The sequence below is a fragment of the Psittacula echo genome, assembly GCF_963264785.1.
Source record: "Psittacula echo genome assembly, chromosome: 4".
Taxonomy (NCBI): domain Eukaryota; kingdom Metazoa; phylum Chordata; class Aves; order Psittaciformes; family Psittacidae; genus Psittacula; species Psittacula echo.
The window spans coordinates 59,035,051-59,058,423 of record NC_137738.1 but is presented as its reverse complement, the minus strand read 5'-3'; the positions used below and the strand labels follow the sequence as shown (position 1 = coordinate 59,058,423).

The 23,373-nt window shown below is 38.4% G+C and overlaps 1 protein-coding gene across 1 annotated transcript in view; it reads left to right on the top strand.

Moving 5' to 3' along the window:
• Positions 1–23,373, top strand: part of SLC16A10 (solute carrier family 16 member 10) — a gene marked incomplete at both ends in the record, with an annotated part of 75,304 nt that overhangs the window by 40,111 nt on the left and 11,820 nt on the right. The window contains 2 exons of the mRNA XM_080616933.1: positions 3,073–3,217; positions 6,494–6,932. Coding sequence (XP_080473059.1) covers positions 3,073–3,217; positions 6,494–6,932 — 584 coding nt within the window. The remainder of the gene's footprint in view (positions 1–3,072; positions 3,218–6,493; positions 6,933–23,373) is intronic.

The window sequence follows — 23,373 nt, the reverse complement described above, 5'->3', positions numbered from 1 at the left end:
CAACATCTCTTTAAGTTAAATTTCAGTAGGACACAAGAGCCTCATATTAAAGTCATAATTGAAAGGACTGCAGTTTCAATTAGGTAGATAAGTGGTAAAGCATGGACTCCCACTTCTGCAGTTCAATCACAGTGTTGTTCTGATATGCTTCAGATAAGGCCATTGTCCTTCCTCTTAACTGTCTGTTGTGTTGAAAATCAGTGGGAACTTTTCTTCTCTTTTTAGGGTTTTTGAAGGTCATTGTTGTAACAAAAAAGAGAGTCAAGTGAGAAGAAAGGCATATTTCTTTCATTAGGAAGCACAAAGAGCCAAAGTCAGCATGTTGTTAACTGAATGTAATTTGAGCGGAATGTTTTCACTTCAGGCTTTTTTAAATTCCAATTATTTTATTAGCTGTATAAGCCATTAAAAAGTACTGTAAACTTTGATTTCACAAAGTAGAATGCTAATTGAATCACAGCCTGTGCTAACTGGAAATTAGGACTGCTGGATTTGTATCTGTGGCTCTGAAGTAATTTGGTCTATGACTATGCATGCTACTTAAACTCTGTTTCAGTTGTCCAGTTTCTTTACCTGTTTGTCTGCATGAATAGGGGGCACATACCTATCCATGTGAGATCGGATTCTCGTAACCAGTAATCTCTGGTGGGCTTGTCTAGTGTCACAGTTGCCTTTGTGTCTTCTCATACCTAGGCAGGAAGGTTTAACCATTCCTTGGAACCTTCATACCACTGTGAATCTGATGATGGTGTGAGTCTTGTAATGCCCACTTCAGATTTACCTGTCTTTTCTCTTGGCCTTGCAGATATCCCAGGTGTCACTGGTACTCTGTGATTCTTAGTGCTGCCCTGCAAGTCATGCAGAGATACTGAGGGCTGCTTATGGTTGTAGAGCTGCCATTTACTTGGGGGGATGGCAGGAAGCCATGGACATACTACTTCCTAGTGTCTGCAGTTCCCTTTGGACAGTAGAACCGCAGCCTCTATATAGCTAACTCTGGGAGGGATAAGTAAAAAGACAAGGAATCTTGCAGAAGTTGGACTTCTTGGAAGTTTTGTAGCTGGCTGATCTCCTGACTGTATGAGAACAGCTTACAAATTGTGGTTGGTATAATGTTGTCTTGCAACATCAGGAGCCGTCTGGGCTGTAAGATAGGACAGATCTCTTAAATCATCTCTTGTTACACCCAGTGTGCATTTGAACCTTCCTTGACTGCACAGGAAGAGAAAGGACAGAACTTTCATAGTCTTTGCCTTTCAGTCAGTGTCACAGTGGCCCTGTTCTTCATAGTCTTTTGTGCTTTCCCTTCAAACAGAAGCTCAAGCTTCTGCTGCAGAGGTGCAAGGCTGCCAGGGCAATCTTGTCTGGGTTAGTTGTACCCAGGAAATGCCCATAGAAGTAGCTCTTCTTCAAATTGCAACTTAAAACTCCATTATATTTATCTCATGCTCAAAAAACCCCAATAACAGTCCCCCTGGCCCAGGCAGTTACATCATGGTTCATTGGGACCATTGTTTGCCCTAAAATAAAGGGTTGATTCCTTATACTCTCCTTTCTGAGGCCTTGGGTGACATGGTTCAGTGTGGAGTGTCCCTGCCCATGGTGGGGGGGTTGGAACTAGATGATCTTAAGGTCCTTTCCAACCCTAACTATTCTATGATTCTATGATTCTATGATTCTGGTTTTTGTTAGCCATCTCTTTTGTCTTTCATTTACGTTGTAAATTCTTTGAAGAAACAATATTTTTTTTGTTTGCTTGCTTGTTTGGCTGTTGCCTTCAGTGCCTTGCACAATGGGGTCTTCATCAATGTGGAGGGCTTATTGGCACTTTAACAACACTATGGAGTCTTGATATTGATAGATGTACTTGCAAATATCCTTCATTAGGTCTCTTGGTTATATTTTTTTATATTGTTTCTCCAGCTGTGTCTTTAGGAGAGATATAAGAAACCCCTACAGTTTCACAGATTTAAATCCATTTCCAGTTGAAAGAGATCTTTCATCTTCTGCACAATTCAAAAAAGTTAAAATATTTTTTTCAATGCGCCTTGCGCTGTTAGCTTCTCCACTACCTATTTAGACCTTTTTTTTTTTTTTTTTTTCCTAAATAGATGGGGATGTTTATCTACCTCAATATATTTGTTGTAACTTTTGTGCTACAGCAGCTTGATTTACCTTTATGCCCTGGGAGAACTGTTGGTTGTAACATCAGTGATGCATGTTTGAAAGAATGAACAGATGACAGCAGGTAAATGATGTGGTTCTGAACCCCTGCATGAAGTGAAGCACAAAGTTAACTTATAATTCAAAATTAATAAAATTCTTTTCTGCCTAAGTTACATGAAGATATTTTTAGTACACTTGGAGTAAAACATCACACTTGTGGCAGTAACCATAGTGTACTCACCTGAACTGAATCTTAACGATCTAATATTTATAATGATTTATAATATTTATAAAAACAGTACAGTTTTCACAATGTCTGTAGAACTGGAGCAGCATCAGATGTAGTGACATTTTCCCATTAAATATAGAAATGCTTGTACTAGCTTAAGTTTGTTTAAAGTAAAATCCTGTTTCTAATGTGTATATTACAGTATAAAAGCCTACTGTTTGTTTACTCATGATTAGCTTTCAGTATGATCTAGATCTATGTAATTGAGTTAAAAATCTGTTTTAGAGTCATTAAAGTTTGGAATTAAATGAAATGTGTTGATTGATGTCAGAATGGGTATGGAGCCTCAAAGGTATTTTTGATGGTTTAGTCATCAGTTTGAATACTAGGCTTACTGGAGGAATAATTGTTATTTTAAAAAGTAAAAGTAATAACTACTTCTGTAGCTAACTGCATTCTTTGAGCTGGTGAAGTCTAAATTAGTTGATTATGTAAATTGCTTAGGCTTTTTTTACCATGTTAGGTAAATGTATTTTAAAATCTATTTACATATTTAAAAGCTACCTGATTTTTCCCCAACTTTTATGTAAGACTGTATGTTGCTGAACCAAAGGAAATACTAGCTGAAAGTTTAGATCACATGGTCCTCTAAAATGCTGTCTTTTTCTATTCTGCAGCTTGGGTGAGCTCTCTTTCTATGGGAATGATCTTCTTCTGTTCTCCGATAGTCAGCATATTCACAGACCTGTTTGGTTGTCGAAAAGTAGCTGTTGTTGGAGCTGCAGTAGGATTTGTTGGACTCCTTTCAAGTTCTTTTGTAAGGTAAAAAAAAATTCTTTACCCTTGATGTATTTTATCAGTTTAATGGTGGGGGGTGTAATTCTGATACTATAAGCAGAATATGAAAAAGTAAGCAATGCTACTTTATCTGTTAGAGTAGGAACCTTGGCTTATTTGGTTTTGTTTTTGTCTTTCTAACTATGATTTGTGAAAACTCTCAAGTGGTACTTTCAACTTGAAAATAATTTGAAAAATATAATATAACTTTATAACAGCACTCCCTATTGAACAGGAACCACTATATATAAATGTATCAGCAGCAAGACTAATCCTGTAAGATCAACATCATTGTCCTGAATAAACTTGTATGTTTCTTAATGTATGCTGTGCTGTAACAGGCACATAAACACTGTCTTCCTTCCCACATCCTGTACCCTCCATTTGCTTTTAAAACACTTTTTTAATGTTGATAAATATGCAGTAGAACCTCCATGAAGGTGTTAAGGTTCTAGTAAAATTTGATATTTTCTACTATTACTTGTCCTATTGCCAAACACAGGTAGTGAAAAACCTTAGTATAATGACATATACTTAGGGCTTAGTGGCTTTATAAAGAAAATTGCAGTTCTTTCTTGTGTTACTGAAAAAACTTGAACAGTAGTTGAGCTTTTTTTTCTCTAGATTACACTTCATTTTATACATTTCTGTAACTTTTGCAGAATAAGCCCTAAGAAGTTCAAGAGCAGCTGATTTCTTGGACATGTCCAGTAGAAGATGAGGAAACAGGATATTACTCATTTATTCTAATCACCAGCAGAAATTGGCTAGTGAAGATAAAGTAAAAAGTAGCATAGCAGAAAAATAAGCCACAGTTACCTGTAGGTCTCGATCTGCTTTTTACTCCACCCTTAGCAGAGTAAGTGCAGGAACAACCAAAAGCAAAAATTCAGAAGAGTTTCTACAAAGGTAGAAGTATATCTAGAGACAGGCTGGTGGAAACATGTTTTCTGTTCCTGTACTCTGAACCAGATGGATGAATAGCCATGCTGTGTGGCACCATGTCTGAGCTAATACATCTAGTTTGGGCGTATGTTCTCTAATGTGGAAGCTTATGCACAGGTTTACAGGAGAAGACAAATAGTTCTGTCTTAGGTATTGAGACTAGTGTTTATATTTATTCTTGGAATAACTTACGTTTGTGGGGAAAAAGAAAGCTAGAAAGCTTTGTTACTTGAACAAGCTTCTGATCCTGATTTTTTTTTTTTTTTTTTTTGGTGTTGTTAATCCAAGTGCAAATATTTTCCTTTATTTTATTAAAGCAAAGAAACAAACCCCCTACTTCCTGATATGTTTTAAGAGGCTTGTTAACCACAAATGAGGTTAAAACTAAAAGCATGCATCTTGGAAAAGTCTTTCTTCCCCCTTGCTTCCCAGTAGTGTGTTTAAGTGATGAATACTAAAACAGTTGAATAAATGAGAACTTTTCAAAAAGGATTTTTTTTTTTAACATCCTTGTGTTTCCCTGATATCCAATGGAACAAGGGCACAAGAGGAATACAAAAGGAATAATTTGTAAAGTTTTAAAAAATATTTTAGCTTATTTGAATTTTGTTTTAGAATTTGAGGAACACTTTGAGGGGAATTCCTGTTAGAGTACATGCCATGTTACTGTGCATTCTTGGTGTTCTATTACTTACACTAAACATGCTTATGATGTCACCAGTTAATTGTGGGAGTATAGTTCAGATACAGAAATGAATGTTCTAAAAGTAAAGTATTATACAGTAGATAAATGTAAATTTGATTTACTGCTTTTGTTACATACTGATTTCTTATAATCTTATTTGTTAGGAAATTGAGATGTAAGAGTATTTGTAATACAGGAAAATATATTGCTGTGTATGCCATGCTACAAATTCTTGTAATGAATCTACAGATGTATGCAGAAGTTCCTGTCCTTAATGCATTATGTTCCTCCTCTCATTTTATGACTTCTGTTTCTATTTTTTTCCTGGTTATTTTCCATTGATAAAAGTAATCAGTCTTTCCCCTGTATGTTGTTTCTGTTCTCTTACCTTGTGTATGATCAATACAATACACAAAACCAGAGTTCTGGTGTCAGACCTTTGTTAGTCAAATACCATTTTCCAAGAATTTCCTTAACGCATGGGAAGCTTACAGAGGGATGCTGGTGTGTTATCTCCTGCAATAAAAAGGCTGTTAAAAAAGCTCTTTTTACAAAAAGTTAATATATGGGCGAACAGATTAAATAATTTTCTTTAACTGCTTTAAAAGCAGTTGTTAGCTGATAGAAAAGAGCCCATGGTACCTTGAAAATATAGTACTTAAAATAATTAAGTCAGTCAGCATGTTCCACCTCAAGTCTTGTATAAAACCATTTTTTTACATGTTGCCTCCTTCATCTACATGTAAAAAAAGTTTCCTTTGACTTACTAATGCTATAATACTAATTAATTATACTAATATTGTTACTTCATGCTGTTAAGGTTTCTCACACAAGCGCCTTTTAATGTCACATGTCTGCCTGTTGTCTAATACAATGGCTCTGCTTCATTTCGGTTTTATAGGAGATGGTAATGGAGGAGAACCTTATGATGAAGGTGGTCCTTGATATGAGTGAAAATGTTTCATTCTTTATTAGTGTGCTTTTCCTTTCTTAGCATATCCAGTATCTGTGTCAAAACACTGAATTTAGAATATCTAATAAAAACAAGAATATTTAAGAAATTTAGTACCTAAAGTCTATCATTTGCTAATATGTTATAAAAAATTGACAGGATTTTTGGTTTATTTTTCACTATTAATGATGTTTACTGCTTTTGCTATTTTATTTTTATAATAAACTAGGCAATACTTGATTTTCTGGGTTCAAGGGAAGTGTTCAGTATTCCATTTGAACTGCTAGCACAGTGACATAATGTGAGAACCAAACCAAAACAGTTTTCTGGACAAGAAAAAGCCAACCCCCCAGCAATGGTTGAACTTACATTAGGCCAACTCACCCTGACAATGATTTTTTTAAAAAACTTTCTCTTAGTCTATTTAGTGTAATTATACTTAAATATAATATAGGTTTTTTTATCTGTTCAGTTAATTCTGTGAAAATCTTAGTGGAAGGAAATGGAATAATTGCTGAATTATACTTACACAGTGTATTTCAACTATAAGTACATACAAACTCTTTAACTCCTGTAAACATATGAATTCATTGAAAAACTGGCTTGCGTATGGTAGGTGGATGTGAGCATACAGTGTTGTACAAACACTAAGGATTCTTTCATTCTTCTTTTGATCTAGCACCATTGAACCTCTGTATTTCACCTATGGAGTTTTATTCGCCTGTGGCTGCTCATTTGCGTACCAGCCGTCCTTGGTCATTCTGGGACACTATTTCAAGAAACGCCTTGGACTAGTGAATGGCATTGTCACTGCAGGCAGCAGCTTGTTCACCGTGTCACTGCCCTTCCTCTTGAGAGTTTTGATCGATTCTGTTGGTCTATACAACACCTTGCGGGTCCTATGCATCCTCATGTTTATTCTGTTCCTGGCTGGCTTTACATACAAACCCCTTGTTTCCAACGCCAAAGACACAGAGGGAGGAAAGAAGGGAAAGTTCAGATTTCCTCCTGAAAAAAAGATTTGTAATTTCTCAGTTTTTAGAATTCTCAGTTACCGAATCTGGGCTATTGGGATTCCTGCAGCACTTTTTGGATACTTTGTGCCTTATGTTCATTTGGTAAGTGCATGTTTCTTCTTACATACGATGTATTTAAAACTACAGCTATTTTCTTTTGTGTGATAGATGATAGGAAGCAATAGTTGTTGCAAATTGTTGTGTTGGGGAAAAATATGAAATTAATTTTGATGTTGTCTGTGATTAAGAGGGCTCCCATCAGAACTGTTAGTGGAGTCAGTTAAAATTTTAGTTCCTTGTTCTCAGTCTAGGGTTTAAAATACTTTAGCCTTGAAAAGAGACATTAGAAGAGTGTTGGTAGAGCTGCATACATGGTCAATGATACTTGTGCATTTCAGTGAAGTAATAGAAGGAGTGAATAACAGAAAACAAGTAAAACTTTTAAGTTTTGTTCCTTAAGTTGATGTGTGTGTTAAAATTTGCAATTTTTAGGGTGTATTTTGTTGACCATTTTCCAGGTTTATTAAAAGAAAAATGCTTGGATTTTCCTGTCTCCAACTTTAGCTTTGTTGTTTACTGATATAGCACTCATATAATTCTGTATTTCATTGTTGTCTACAGTGTTAGCTTCTGATGATTGCAAAGCTGCCACTCAGCAATTTCTTATACATGTAGTAAAGTTAACTTGTTTCCCTACCAGGGTTTGGGTTTTTTTCTTTCTTTTTTTGAGGCAACTGGAAGATGCATTGCATGAAACGTATCTGGCTGGCAGTCACTGCACTGCTTACTTAAGTGGTGAATTATTTTTGGACAGCTTCCTGGTGGTGCTGTCTGAGCTGAAGAGGTGCAAACTAAAAGGCTTAAAAGGGAAAGAGGGGAAAAAACCAAGCCAAAATAAACCAAAAGCCCACAACCTGCAATGGGGTGCTCTACTTAGAGCATTACACATCCTTATATTCAAGAGAGTTTGATAAAGAGCATGAACTGATACCCACTATAAAGATAGAAGGGTCATATTAGTTTTTATTAATTCATCCATGATAAAACAGTAGAAGTAATTATAACAAATGTCTTCAACTCCTTAAAAGCCCAGGCATTTGTGTGCAGTATCACAAGTGCTGCCATGGCTTTCTGGTAATACATTGGCAAGATTACTGACACTGCATCAGATACTTGTTTTAAAAATTACCTTAGGGTGGGGAATGGTTTGTTTTTTGAGCAGCTGTAAACTGCCTTTTATTCATGGCTGGTTCTTGTTACTTAATTTTTAATTGTGTAGATCTCATTCTACAACACTTGGAATTAGACTATTTCAAAAGACTGTACAATTGGATGACTAAGCTGTTGTGACATCTTGTGCTATTTCCCCAGAAGTGTTGTAGAGATGTTTTGAAATAAAACAGTGTTCAGAGGAGAATAAGCAGGGTGTTTTAGAGAAAGCTCTTGGATAGGTGGTAAATGATTGTCAACACTTGCAGAGAACTGAAAAGCAAGGCTATATAAGCAGTCACATAGAACCTCTAAAATACATTTATTTAACAAAAAGCTTACAACTTCTTACCAAGATGCTTGTAGGAATGCTTCTTAGTTTTAGATTGAACTGAAGCTGCTGGTTGACTGACAGAGGACAAACACCTCTATTTTTATATTATACGATTTTTCTTTTTATAGTGTGCTTTCACTCCTGCTGAGTGCACTTTTTTCTTTTTTTTTTTTTCTTCTTTTTTTTTTTTTTTTCCCCTCCATATCAGATTGGCACAAATTCTGATTGCAAAATACAGCTGCAGTACAAGAAAACAACTTGATTAATGCGGTTTCTGATACAATGCTTGATCAACACTAGAAAACAGTACAGTTAGAATCTGATATTTTTAAGATGACCTCAAAATAATGTACAGATTTAAATGGCAGCTTGCCAGATTTTTTTGTTGGATTTTTTTTTTTTTCTCCCTTCAGGTTCAGAGGAACCATGAAGCTGAAGTGTGCTCAACTATTTATAACACAGTCTTCAATGGTAGTCAGCTTGTTCTGTATGGTGCTTTTGAGAGGGGAGGCTTCACCAGCTCTTAGGAATTCTTCCCTGATAAGCTTTATTATCAGAAACACCTCCTGAAACCACAAGTTTTTGTTTTAATTTGCTTGTCTCTAAATACTCAATTTTTCTGTTTAATTCTCTGGTCCTCCTGTAAACCAGAGAGGAAAAATATTAAATAATTTATAGTAAGCTCCCACTACTTTTATTTAAAACCATTCTAAACAAGAAGCTTAGGTTCCATTCTTGGCTTTGCATATCGCATTATTAAATGGAAACTAGCTTTATTTTTTTTCTTTAATATTTTAAAACATCTGATTTAAATTCAATGCAAAACTTAGTTTAGGTACCTTTCAATATACACAAAGAATCTATGGAGGACTGAAGTACTACTTAACTTGTGTTATGTACCCAGGAGTCTTAGCCATACTTTGAAATATTTAAAGCCTAAATTAAACTTTGATCAGCGAGTATGATAGGGATGGTAATAAACAGTATGATTTGGAATAAAATTTCATGTGTTTACACTGACAAAAAGAACTATGTAAGTAACATCAATGTGAGATTTCTGTTTGCTTATGTATATGGCCCATTAAGTACTATGTGAATGCTCACTAATCTTTCAGAAAGCTTGAAATAGACATAGTTTAATAAAATAATCCCTAGCATTACTGATGAAAATTAAAACTTGCATTTCATAAATAGCAGTATTTCTGCTTCCACAATGTATTAATTTCTAACCTTCAGTCTTGGGCAAGTGACAAGTATGAAAAGCGTTTTAATACCTCCAGGTCATATATTTAAGATTTTGTTGGGTTTTTTTAAAGGTATTTATTTTTATGAAAACATGCATAAGTGAAGAACCATAGCATTTATTGCTAGTGAGCAGCGATGCATGCTGGGGGACTGTTTAAAATCTTAGAGAGTTTCAGTGGATCTGTATTTGAGAAAGTGTCTAGATCAGTCTTCATCAAAGGACAGCATGGATTCTGCCAATCAACACAGGTACTTCAACTCCAGTAGATAGCTCTGGACTTCCTTAATCATAGCTTTGTCTACTTTTTGATAAAACCCCCCACATTTTGTGTACCGACAGAAGTACATAAAAGTACGTACTTCCAGAGAAGTCAAAGGCTATAAGAAAAAAATAACTTTCTGCTGATACATCTACCAAACCCAAGATTACTTTCCTCGGCTTTTGAAAATGAAAGGCACTATTGTTCCATTATTTACTGCATATTTTTAAAACAGTAGCAATACTGGAAAAGAGATATGGCACTTGGACAAGTGACAGTTTCTGTCATGCTAAAACTCTTGAAATTTTCCCACCGTTAGGGTTGACCAACAATAGCTAGACTGTTAGAATGCGATGTTGGTTCCAAGTGCCCTAAGAGAAAACATTTCAATACAGAGCCTCATGCCTACAGTTCTTGCCTTTGGCCTCAGACCTGGTTGCTGTATTTAATCAGGTCCCATTTTTCCCACCTGGAAAGGCAGTTTCTGCTAGAGTGTTGGGTGCTCTTGACAGTGGTGAAACACAGGTGCTACAGGCCCTACTGGTTTTGGTCATTGTGTGTCACCACTCCATGGCAACTGGAGGTTGCAGACTTGGTGTGCTCTTGTTACTGCACATCAGCTGCTGTCTGCTGGCTTGGCGCAGCAAAGGAGCTCCTAGTGCCACAGAAGCACTCAGAGACCCTACTTGTGACAAGCCCTGTTTTCTCTCTCTTGTGTTCCTGAAGCATATTGGAAGAAAAGAGGATGCACATTCTGACACTTGTAGTAGGACAGAAATAAAAGCTCTGGAATAATAGAATTAGCCAGAACTTCACAGTTTTAACCATCTGTACCATATTTTCTAGATAGAATAAAAGATGTTAAAACCAGAGAAAATAACCTGCTGTTGAGTAAGGTTCTAACTAAAACTAAACAAGTTAATTACGGCATACTAGATAGGATTCATAACAAGCAGCTGGCAAGAATTACCAGTCTCTGACTGGTAGATACAGCTGCCTGTGGAATAGGCATCATATTCCTTTTGGCTCTCACAGGGGAGAACCAAAAAGGGAGAGCTTTTCTTATCCCAGTTTAATTGGTGTCAAATTCCATTAGTAGGTGTTCAATTCCATGTGATTTTGGGGAACTGGGTTGTGAGAAATACTATAAATAGGTTTTGACTTACAATATGGAATGGTTTGGGTTGAGACTTCTAAAGCATTAATTCAGATTGTTGAAGATCAAACTGGTAATTCATAGGGTTACTAAATCAAATGGTTGTTATTCCTCTCAATTTTTAAACTAGTCTAAACTGCAGTGATTTGAGAGTTTTTTCTTTTAACATCTCCCTAAAATAGGCAGATAGCCAAATAAAAACTAGTCTAATTCATTCAGGTTTAAAATATGAGTCCGCAACAGAAATGCAAAGCACTTTCCAAGCTGTATTTAAAGGACTATCTCAAGGAAATGATTAAGTGTATTTGGAGCAAAGTATGCCTAGCACAACGCAGTAAAAAAATGTGTATTGATAAAGTTTACTTTTCCAAGTCTAAATTGTTTTTATGAAGAAAATACTTCTAAAGAATGACTATATTTTTTTGAAAATGAAGCTTGTTGTTTAAATATGGCTGTAGACTTGTATATAATTGATATGCAGTGTGAAAATTACCATAGCATTGACTGTTGTCTTAAACCTTCAGAATAGCTCAGGAAAAATAACTTCAATATTTCTCACCCTGCTTTGCTTCCTATTCCTTAATTTACTGTGTAAATGTGACTTTAATGCTTATCCACATTCAAATTCCGTGATGGGTGCATACTTGCATGCAGAGAGATTTTTGGTTAGCAGTAGCTATGTGGAGTGTGTGTGCTCTGTGTCTGTGTGCTGCTTGTTTAAGATTTGAAAAAACAGTGTGTGCCTAACCATTTTTTCAAACAACTTCCTTGGCAGAATCTGTCTTCAGGCAGACTCAAGTACTGGATTTATTCTCCTCCATAGATACTGAAGATTTAGTCTCATTGCTACTCTGAGTCTGCACTTGTCAGGAATAGGTTCAGCTGGATCTCCAACAAACAGGGAAGTAGGACTGCAGACTTAATGCTTGGGAAAGATAGGTAGAACCTGCCTCAGATTCTAGAAACTGCCACTGAGAAACAAAGTCTGATTTTGGTCTCTGCTCTAAGGTTTGCATCAACTGCATAATGAAAAGTAAAGAGGCTTCCAAGCAGCTGACCAGCTAAAAGGTATTCCAGAGAGATACAGCAGCCCCAGGGCCATTGTTTAAGTATAGACTCGGAGGCTCTGCTGGCATCTTCTTTGAAAATAGGAGGTTAGCTGGCTCTGCTCATCAGTTGCCTCTTCAGATTCCTGAGGAAACGTCGTGATGATGAAGTGAAGGTTTAGTCTCTAAGCCTGGCTGCCAGTAGTGAACCCTTTGTAGCTGGTTTTCACTGGAAAATAAAAATATTCCACAGTGTGTATATCCTCTGTGGTGCTGTGCTTTGCTGTATGAAACCAGGAATACACTGTGTCTGAAAGAATTTAGAGGAGATTCCTTTTTCCCTATGGTATTATATGTTGCATGAAGGCAATCAATTTGGCTGCCTTTTCTTTTTATAGACCTTAGGAATGGCTGGGAAGACGTGCCAGTGATGACAAGCATTCTTACCAGGCCACTAATCTCCTGCTCTGCTCAGTCCATAAACAACTGTGACAGATCGAGAACCTTGCTGTGTTTCCTTTGGAGACTGCTTGGCCCATTTTGAGCATTTGAGTTGTCATTACCCATTCATTTTGGGCTCTTTTTCACCTGGATAATCCTTCCAGTTCAATTTGTTTCCTGTTCATTGCCTCATATGGTGTTTCAGCTGCCCTTCCAATGACACCTTTTACAATAGGAAGTTTCCTGCAAAGTAGGAAATTACTCATTTTCATCTCAAAAAAAAAAAAAAAAAAAAAACCAACACTTTGGGGAAATCTATTCATCTGCAAACTGAAATTAAACATAATTGAGACTGGTTCTTATGTCATGACTTTCAGAATTCAACATTTCCATTACAATGCCGCATGTGTGAAGTTCCTTAGCTTGTGTTAGGTCAAAACCATTAACAAGGCTCTTGTCATCTGACTTGTTGACAGCTTCTAGGATTTTAACCCAGGTCTTTGTGGTAGCTGACTAATTCAGACAGATGTTCTCTACAGAAAATATTTAGTGGTGAAATATTTAGAGACCTCATCAAAGACCTCAGTAGGGCTTTTAAACCCTTGGAGAAGTCAAACCTTTTCCCTTGGTATGAAGGTGATAGTGGCCTCTTTGGTTTCCACATTTGCAAGGGCGTACCTCTCTTGCAGTAAGTTCTAGAGTCTGTTCAGGCCTGCAGATCAAAATGAAACAGTGAAAATGTACATTGTGCCGTATACCAGGCTGCACGTGTGATCACAAGGGCTGTTGAAGTTTGGCCTGTTCCACAGGCAGATATTTTATGTGTGTGTATATATATGTATATATATATATATATATATATATATATGCTTCTGCCCTTGTGAAATACTAGAGGAGTTTATTAAGTGTCTGTGGGGGAACCTCCTTTTGACATCTGGGCCAACAAGTTCCCTTGGGGAAGCTCACTGGTTTTAGTGACACATACAGTGCCTTCAAAATGTAAACTGTCTTCAGAACTCAGGAATCTGTTCTTTAGACAGTCTCTGTGCTTAAAGATAGTTATGGACAATACTGCAGTTGTAATTTCTGTTATCAGAGAGAAAGGTCATGATCCTTTTACTGTATAGGGAAGCTTTATAGCAATGTATTTCAGATATCTCATCAGAACAGATGATAGGAACTTAAAGGTTAAATCATTTAGGCAGTCTGCTTCTCAGGTGGAAACTAAATTACATTCAAAAATCTTTACCATCCTAACAAGACACACATTTTTATTCCTGGGAGGGGCATGGAGGTGGTTGGAATAGCTGTACAGTACTTGTTAATCATAAGAACTTCTTAATGCATATGGACAAACTAATTTTCTAGGCTGCCCCACAGAATTACACGGCTCAGATAATATTAGTCTGTTCTGTGTGGCTTAGTCTCTCTCCAGATCTTATATGTGTGTTACTTTAAAGTTGCTGGGGCTAGTACTCTGCCCAGATAGTCTGTTCTCAGACAAAAAGATAGTGCTGTCTGCTGGTCTGTACTTCCTAATCTGTTGCTGGAACATCCAGTTTGTTCCTGTTCTTTAGCTAAGTCTTATCCTCCCCCATGTTGTGACTCTCCCCCCTCTCTCCCTTAGAAACAACATAATGAATAGGAGGACTTGCTGATATGGGTTATAGAAAATACAGATCTTTAGCAGATTTTACACCCGCCCCTGTAATGTAAGATCCTTGCCTTCAAGGATGGAATTTAACTGTTCTACAACTGTTTACCACATTGGGCAACCTTCCTAAAATGAATCAGGATAACTTGTCCTTCAACTCTGTACTTTATCAACCAGCCATTTTATAGAATCATGGAATAGTTAGGGTTGGAAAAGACCTTAAGATCATCTAGTTCCAACCCCCCTGCCATGGGCAGGGACACCTCACACTAAACCATGCCACCCAAGGCTCTGTCCAACCTGGCCTTGAGCACCGCCAGGCATGGAGCATTCGCAACTTCCCTGGGCAACCCATTCCAGTGCCCCATTTCTCACTCTATATCACTGACATGCCTTGTTTTTCTTAAGAAAAGATCAGATTCTGCTGTGCAGATTCCATGTTTGAACTTTCGCCCCCTAGAACATATGCCAGTAAAAACTGTCCTCCTGTGCAATCAGCTTGGAGAAATGAAGAGCTAAGGTCTCATTAAATCCTCTGTAGCCACAGTTTGTCTAGGAACTTAGATGAAATTCATGCCATGTACTTTAAAACTGTCTTAACTTCCATATAGCTGATTTTTGAAAGGCCTTATTTAATCAGGACAAAGTAGTCTCTATTCTGCTCAATTAGAAAAATAATAATTTTCCACTTGTAGACTGCACCCTCCCCAAGCAAAAGCTTTGGGTCATTAAGAAGAATTATACTGGAAAATATGAAGTGTATAGAAATCACCCAAGATTTCTTCAAGCAGATCTGAGGTACCATATGGGGACAAGCTGTAAGATAGTCAGGATGAATCTCACTGCAGTAGTTGATGTTCTGCCCAACAAGACCTTATCATCATCTGTATCATTGCTTACAAATGTTTTTGTAACTCTCCAAGCATCCTCTACTCTTATTGTGTTCCCTAACACAACAAGATGTCAGGTGCAGCATCTCTAAGTTAGACTTCTTATTTGAGAAGTAAGAGTGGTTATCTCTGCACAGAAAGTGATAGTTGCTTTGTATTCCCTGCAATGGGACATGCCATCTGCTCAAGAAACCATAGTAGAAAGGAGTTGTGTATCTTGCAATAAGTGAAGCTCTTCAGGTTGTGCATTCTGTGTGTACGGTCCTAATGCTGTACCTCTCTCCTCCCTTTAAGTCCTAAGTCCCTGGATTCCACAGTGGATACAAATAGAAGCACAGATATAAACGTTGTCCTTTATGTCTGAGTGCAAAGTATGATGAAAAGTATGATAGTATACTGCATGTAATCTAGTAACCAAAAATCTCTAAACTTAAACATATCCACAGTAAAGTGCATACACATAGCACATCTTGAATAAATTTACTTCTTGTAAGGTAAGTACTGTCCCTGTTTTGTGAACCATTTGTCTTATGTCATGACTTGCTACTTTTAGAATTTTGTGTAAAATAACATTTAATATCTAATTGTTACATCTGGATTTTTTTTTTTTTTTTTACACAAACTGGAAAACAATCAGCCTCCATTACTACATTTACTTGCTTTTATGGGCTGCTGTTCAAGAAACCTTTTCATTTCTTCAGATTTCCTACATCAATCATTTGTCTGAAGTCTTATCACATCTTTTATTTCCCAGGATCTTTCAGTTTGTTGTGTAATGATAGGTTTATATCTTTCAAATTATGTTCAGTACTAACAGATAACTGTGTGTCAAGGAGATATTTCTCTATACTGTAGTTACTCTAAAAAGTTTAAACTGTAGGTCTAGTTGTCAATTTTAGCACCATCGCCTTTCTCATCCACTTAATCTGCCATATTTGTCTCCAGGGGAAGACTAACAAGGCACTTGCTTTGTAAAGGTCCAATATAATTAAGCAGATACCTCTGACACCCCAGTGGCTCCCTCTGCTTTACTTGCTTTTCTAATCTTTGCATTTATCTCCCTTCAGATCTCAACATCTGCTGCAGTTTGACTGCCCAGGTTAGTGAAATTTTCCCCCTTTATCCACTTCTGTAACTATCTTGTGCACCCATTTCTTTCCCAGTATTCCTCAATGTTGATCTGGCAGATATATTCTTGGCTAGACTGTCCATTTTTGACATTGGGGTGGGTGGAGGTGGGAAAAGAGATTATTTCCTGCTTGTAGTTGTAACAAAAGCATATTTAAACTAAGTTTTCCAAATAAGTACTAGAAAAGAATAAAAATCTTAAGTACAGAAAGAATAGAAACTGAAAAGAATAAAACAAATAGTTCTGGGTTTTTTAGAAGTAAATGAAAGTTTACAAAAAGTATTCTAGGTAGCAGGTATAGTCAGGTACAAACAGCAAGATGATGTTGAAGGATAAGAGAAGCAGATTTCCTCAGGTTTGTGCAATACTAGCTGATTAAGAGGTCTGAGTACATTACGTTTTCCTTTGTGTCAGTCTCTAAAAGCACACTAGTCAATGTACTCTTGAATAATACAGATTATTCTAATAATAAACAGAGCATATAGTTTGAAGTCAGATTAAATCGTAAAGTGTATTCTCTCTCTCTTTTAAATCATTTTAATGGTAAACTCAGCATCCTGTCTTTGGGTGCTTGAAGCGTTCTGACCTGAACTAAACTATTCATGTTCCACAAGTGCCCAGACTCCTGACATCACACTTTTTTCCTTCCATCTTCATACAGACTAAAGAAAAGTAATCACCACAATGAAGAACCTTCCCTTACTCATACACAGACCTGTTTGTGTCCAATTTCTGCTCCAAAAATTGCTGCGTAGAAACTCTCTTTGCTTTTTAAAATCCTGATCAGACTGCAAATTTCTTTCCATGTGTTTTGAATTTTCATTTGAGGAAATCCTGGAACCTAACTCTTCCCATTCGATTGTCAGTAATTGTCAAGCTGTGAGCTGTTATTCAGGTTCTTTTCTAAATGATTAAGATTTGTCATTACTACTGAGTGGAATATTTTCTAGGAAAAGGGAGAGATGGTTTTTGGATTGCTCCAGGCAGGAAAGAAAATTGAACTGAAATGTTTGTATCTTGAGTAAAGGCCGTATCTCTGTGAAGAGCAGGAGAGACTATAATTATAATCTTTGTGGCGTTTTAAATGAAAATATGACTACTTGATTCAATTTCTCTGGGCCCTGGTCTGGTAGATATTTGGAAGTGTGCTTGGGAATTTCATCTACAACTGAGACTTTCACAAGAGCTTTCTTCTGTGTTTCCCAGTAGAATGAGACAGGTGCCTCACCCAGCTCTGTAAAAGCTGAGGCGATGATGACCACATCCACAAGTAGACCTCTGATATCAAAGTGCTATGGATGCCCTCGTAAATATGTGTTGAAAAGAGGTTTGAGAATCTGTGTTTTGATTTTACTCACTGTCGTGGTTTAAGCCCAGGCCGTAAATCAGAGCCACGAAGTCCACTTCCCCCCCCCACACCTTTCTTCCCTCCGCTCCTGGAGGGACAGGGAGGAGAATCAAAAGAATGCAACTCCCACGGGTTGAGATAAGAACAGTTTAATAACTAAGGTATAACACAAATCACTACTGCTACCACCAATAATAATAATGATAAAGGAAATAACAAGGAAGAGAATACAACCGCTCACCAACCGGTACCTCGCCCCCACCCCGCAGTGATCCAGCCCTTCCGGGAACTCTCAGTTCTACCTCCTGGGCATGACGTGCTGTGGTATGGAATGCCTCTTTGGCTAGTTTGGGTCAGGTGTCCTGTCCCTGCTTCCTCCCAGCTTCTCCTCCTCCCTGGCAGAGCATGAGACTCACAAAGTCCTTGGTCAGTCTAAACATCGCTGTTATCAGCTCCGTTCACAGGCCGAAAGTCAAAAACACAGTGCTGCAACAGCTACTAAGAAGGAGAAAAAATGACTGCTGCTGCTGAACCCAGGACAGTATCCACCCCTTATTCCATACCATTCACGTCATGCTCAGATCCCACATTTTCCATATACCATCACTTTCATCTCAGTGCACTCTTATCTTAGTGCACGGACCAATCCCTATAAAGCTGCTGAGTTCATTCGGTCCATGATGGTGGGCTCCATCTCTTGTAACAGTCTTTCAGAGCAGGAGAGGCCCATTGCAAAGTCCACCCCTCGATCATGAGTCCATCTCTATGTTGCATCTCCGCCCTGATGGCCTGAAGTGTCATGGGCCCATCAGGCTCAAAATAATTCACCCTCCCCTGCAGCAGTCTCTGCAACTTGTTGTTGGGGACTCCACACAGCTGCCTTCCATCTCCGACGCTTCCAAAGCACTGGAGGGGCCCAGTGGATTAGATACTCGCCCATACTGTCCCACACACCGTGACACTCATGGCTGTCCAGCCTTGGGGAAAACCTCTCGGTCCCCCTGTATTGTCTAAACCCAGACAAGACCCAAACCTGACTCTGCTTAACTCTCGAGATCAGACAAAATGGTTGTGGGTAGAACTCACTCTGTGTGTGTGCCAACATGGTGATCCCCATCACAATCAGCAGGCAGGTCCCAAGGGTACCCAAAGGCCATTCAAAACCTTCAGAACTCTCAAATGATGCTGCTGTACTTGTCACTGGGGCTGGTGCAGCTGCTGTGCTTGCAGGCTCTCTCACCACCAGCTTCTCCTTTTCTGAGTCCAGATCTTCCTCCTCTGCCTTGCTGGAAAGTGCTGCAGGGTCTCCTGCATCCTCCTGGGGCTCAGGCTCACGGGGCTCGGCGGGCGGCTGCTGGGGAATGCTCTCGGCCGCCCCGGGGCTGGGCTCGGCCGCGGCGCTCGGCTCCTCCGCTGCCTCCTCCCGCTGCTCGGCAGCCGCCTCCTTTCCCTTCTCGACCACCCCCCACTTCTTCCACTGGCAGCCGCTCCCTGCCGGCCTCCGGCCCCGCTCCCGCCGCCGCTTGGTCCCCGGGGCCTCTCTCCCGGGCCGCTTCGGCCACCGCCGGCTCCCGGGGCCGCTCCCCCTCAGCTCCCCGCAGCCTCACACAGACGGACGCGAGGACGAGGGCCAGGACGGTGAAGAGCAGCGGGACGGCCAGGTACAAGTCCACGGCCACGTCCATCCCGCCCTGCTGCCGGAGCCCCCCCGTATTACAAGCCATTACCATAAAATACAATGAAACAAGAACCTTAGCCCAAGGCCCACACTTGATAAACACTAACACAGCAAATACCGGCTCTAAGTAAGCTACAGCATACTGAAACTGTGACATCAAGAGAAACAGCTTTGAGAGCCAATACATCAGCATTGTGCCTCGGTCAGATCTGTTGTTATCTCAACCCTTCAAGCCCCACGTTGGGCGCCAAAAAGAACTGTCGTGGTTTAAGCCCAGGCCGTAAATCGGAACCACGAAGTCCACTTCCCCCCCCACCTTTCTTCCCTCCGCTTCTGGAGGGACGGGGAGGAGAATCAAAAGAATGCAACTCCCACGGGTTGAGATAAGAACAGTTTAATAACTAAGGTATAACACAAATCACTACTGCTACCACTAATAGTAATAATGATAAAGGAAATAACAAGGAAGAGAATACAACCGCTCACCAACCGGTACCTCGCCCCCACCCCGCAGTGATCCAGCCCTTCCGGGAACTCTCAGTTCTACATCCTGGGCATGACGTGCTGTGGTATGGAATACCTCTTTGGCTAGTTTGGGTCAGGTGTCCTGTCCCTGCTTCCTCCCGGCTTCTCCTCCTCCCTGGCAGAGCATGAGACTCACAAAGTCCTTGGTCAGTCTAAACATCGCTGTTATCAGCTCCGTTCGCAGGCCGAAAGTCAAAAACACAGTGCTGCAACAGCTACTAAGAAGGAGAAAAAATGACTGCTGCTGCTGAACCCAGGACACTCACCTAAGGAGTCTAGTCCTGAAAACTTGATAAAAGTAGCAAAAAATCTGTTAAGGAAGTCAGTCTCTTAGAAGATGACAGTATCATTGTAGCATTTAGATGGATGGATGAATCCCTACTTTTCTTACACAACTAAACTGGAGTTAACTGGTATGTGCTGTTCAAGATAGGTAAGAAATGCAATCTTTGTAAATTTTAGAAGGGGCTACTGTAGTGAGTCATTGTTCTGTGTGTATGTGTGTGTGTGTGTGTGTGTGCATACCCTTTTCCCCCTTGTCCCCGTCCCAGTGAGTCATGCAATCTTGTCTGGTAATCTTACTGCTACTTCTACTGATGGGTTGGAAAATTTACTTAAGGTAGCAGTGCTATTTTGTAAAATGGAAACCCATCCTTTAGTAAAAGCTTTTGTTCCTGGTTAATTTTACTGATGTAAATAAATGTTTATTTTCATTCTGATCTTAGTCCAGCTTCCCATGTTTCTCTTTGCTTTTGTCATCTTCCTGTGTAAGTAGTTACAGAACAAGAGTTCTCGCCTGGTGTGGTTTTCAGTATGGCAGCTTTCAGAGGCCTTGAATCAGTTTTATTAGCTGTCTTTCAACACCTTTTGCAAGCTGACGGGTACTTACTTGCCTCACTTGACTCAAAGACCTTTAGTTTGACTAACTCATCCTTATGGTCCAAAGAATAAGAAGCTTCTCCAGAGAGCAATTTGGAGCATCAGGGTCAGGCTTCTGAATTGCCTCTCAAAGAATCTGCCTTTTTTTTTTATCGGTGAGGAAGACTAGCTTTCTAAGGCAGACATCTTAAGTTCAGCAGTGAGAAGACATCCTTTTGTGACATGTAAATGTTGTAGCTAACACAATATTCTAATAAAGGTCTTGCTTGTATTATGGTGTTAGCACTCACCTTTTTCCACTTACTGCTTCATTTAGTTTGGTTAATACACAGTCCCACTTGTTCTCCCATACAGTCAATTGTAAGCTTACCTTCAGCTTTGCTGAATTGAATTGTCAGAAGCTAAATACGTGCTTTCTATGAAACTTATGCAATATTTCCAGCAATTCCTAATTTAGGCAAAATTAAGGAAGGAAATCACTTCTGTTAGCGAACCCTTGTACTTATTTCTGGATAAATAGTATATGCTGTTACAGAATTATAGAATGGTTAGTGTTGGGAAGGACATTAAGAAATCTAGTTCCAATCCCCCTGCCACAGGCAGGGTTGCCTCACATGAGACCATGTCCAAGGCTCTGTCCAACCTGGCCTTGAACACTGCCAGGGATGGAGCATTTACCACATCTTTGGGCAACCTGCTCCAGTGCCTCACCCCCCCTCACAGTAAAGAAAGTTATGTATTCCTCTTCTCAGTATTCTCATTATTTTTATTTTTAAGCTAGGTTAATGAAATTTTACTTTATTTGTTCAAAAGTTGAGGCCAAGGTATTATCGCTAGACAGACTAGTACAATAGATGCATTTTTCTTAAAGTTGGGGAAGACTAAACTGGATGTGTAACAGCAGACTTGTATTGCAATTTTACTTAAATATGCTAAATAAAATTAATCCATACTATAAGCTTTTAATTTAATATTGTAAGAGGATGAACTTACTGTATTAGGTTTTAGTTGCTTTGCTCCTATTAGCTGCTTTGAGAATCCATCTTAAATTGTACTTACAAAAATTAGCCAAGGTGTGGTTATCTAAAAAGTCCAGTGCGTACAACATTAATAGTCAGTGGTTAATGAAGTATTTTCTTGTTACTTGGGTATTTGTATAAGTTATCTTAATCCATTGCTTTGATAGCCCATAATTTCTTAATCATAGCATATCATATAATGTGCTTAGTTTTAATTACGTGTTATAAACCGATAACACTTTATCGCATTAGTAAATGCTGCAATGATTTGAAAAGAATGACTTGCATTATGTCTTTAAAATTTAAGTTGTGATGTCAGGTAATTGCTTCCTTCAGTCATAAGGTTACTTTTAATCAAACGTGCAGGAGAGTTTTACCAAGTTAGAGCTAAAAAATAAACAATAATTAAAAAAGTCAAGTTATAACACTCAGTAAGTATGTATTTGTGACTTCTAAGACACCCATCAAATTACTTCAGAAATCATAGAAAATAAAAGTGGACGTATCCCAGTACTTTATCCAGTTTACCCAGTTTTTTGAGTTTACCCAGTTTATTTTGAGTACAGACTTACTTTGGCAAAAGACTTTAAATTTTTTTGGGGTTTTTTTTTTTTTTTTTTGATAATTAGGTTATGCTCATTAGATTTCTGCTTATTGCCAGATCTTTCTTTTGGATTCTGTACACTTGGGTCCACGTCTTTAATAGTGAGTAATGGCCAAACCAGCATATAATAATTCGACTGAGGGCTTACTGGTACAGAGCACTATCTGAAGGTCACATGGCATGAATTGATAAATATTCTATTATTTTTGCAATACGATGACATTGGAACGTGCTGAAGTTTTATCTGCTAAACCTTCAGCTTCCTCTCTAAAGGTCTGTTGCCAGATTATTCTTCCATATTGTATTCATGCATCTAATTTTTACATCATACAGTGTTTTCTGAATATTATTTTCTCATAATGTTTTTTAAGGAAATTAAACACATTTATTTCAACTATTGACTTGTATGCCAGGTTGCCAAAATAATTTTGAATTCCAGTCTTTTTCTTTACAGTGCCTGCAATACTCATCATTTGATGTAATTTTCATTTTTAATAAGTATATTCTCTATTTCACTGTCCACATCATTAATGAAAATGTTAAATAGTGATAGATTTTGGCAGGTTTTTATGGAGCCTTCTTTGGCATATTCAGTTTGCAGTGAATCATTAATTAAAAATAGCTTTTCCAAACGTTTGAACATTCATGTTTACAGTTGTTCTATTTAAGTCATATGTTCCAGTCTGGCTCATAAGAATTTTTGTTTGAGGGAATTTCAAAATGCTGGCCAAGGTCAAGATTTGTTTATCTGCCCTTCCCCTTGTTGTCAAGGTTTGCTACCTGCCATGTAACAGAGGAAAATTAGGGTATTTTTCTCACCAACCTGTGTTGATGCTTAGCTTATGATTTAGATAAAACAGTTGTGGGTTGGCTTGGTTTTGTTTCTTGGTGGGTGTTTCTGAGTTTTTTAGTGTTTGGTTTGGGTTTGTTGTTGTTTTGTTTTCTTTTTTTTTTTTTTTTTTTCTTTCCTGCTGTTATTTTGGAAATTCAAGTGAATGTGATTGACCTGTAACTCTCTAGGACTTGCTGATAGAGCTAATTTTTGACATAGTGGCTAGTTGAGTTTTAGAGTAAGATAAGCCCAGGAAACAGGTGGCTTCAGACCACAAAGAACAAGCAGAACTAA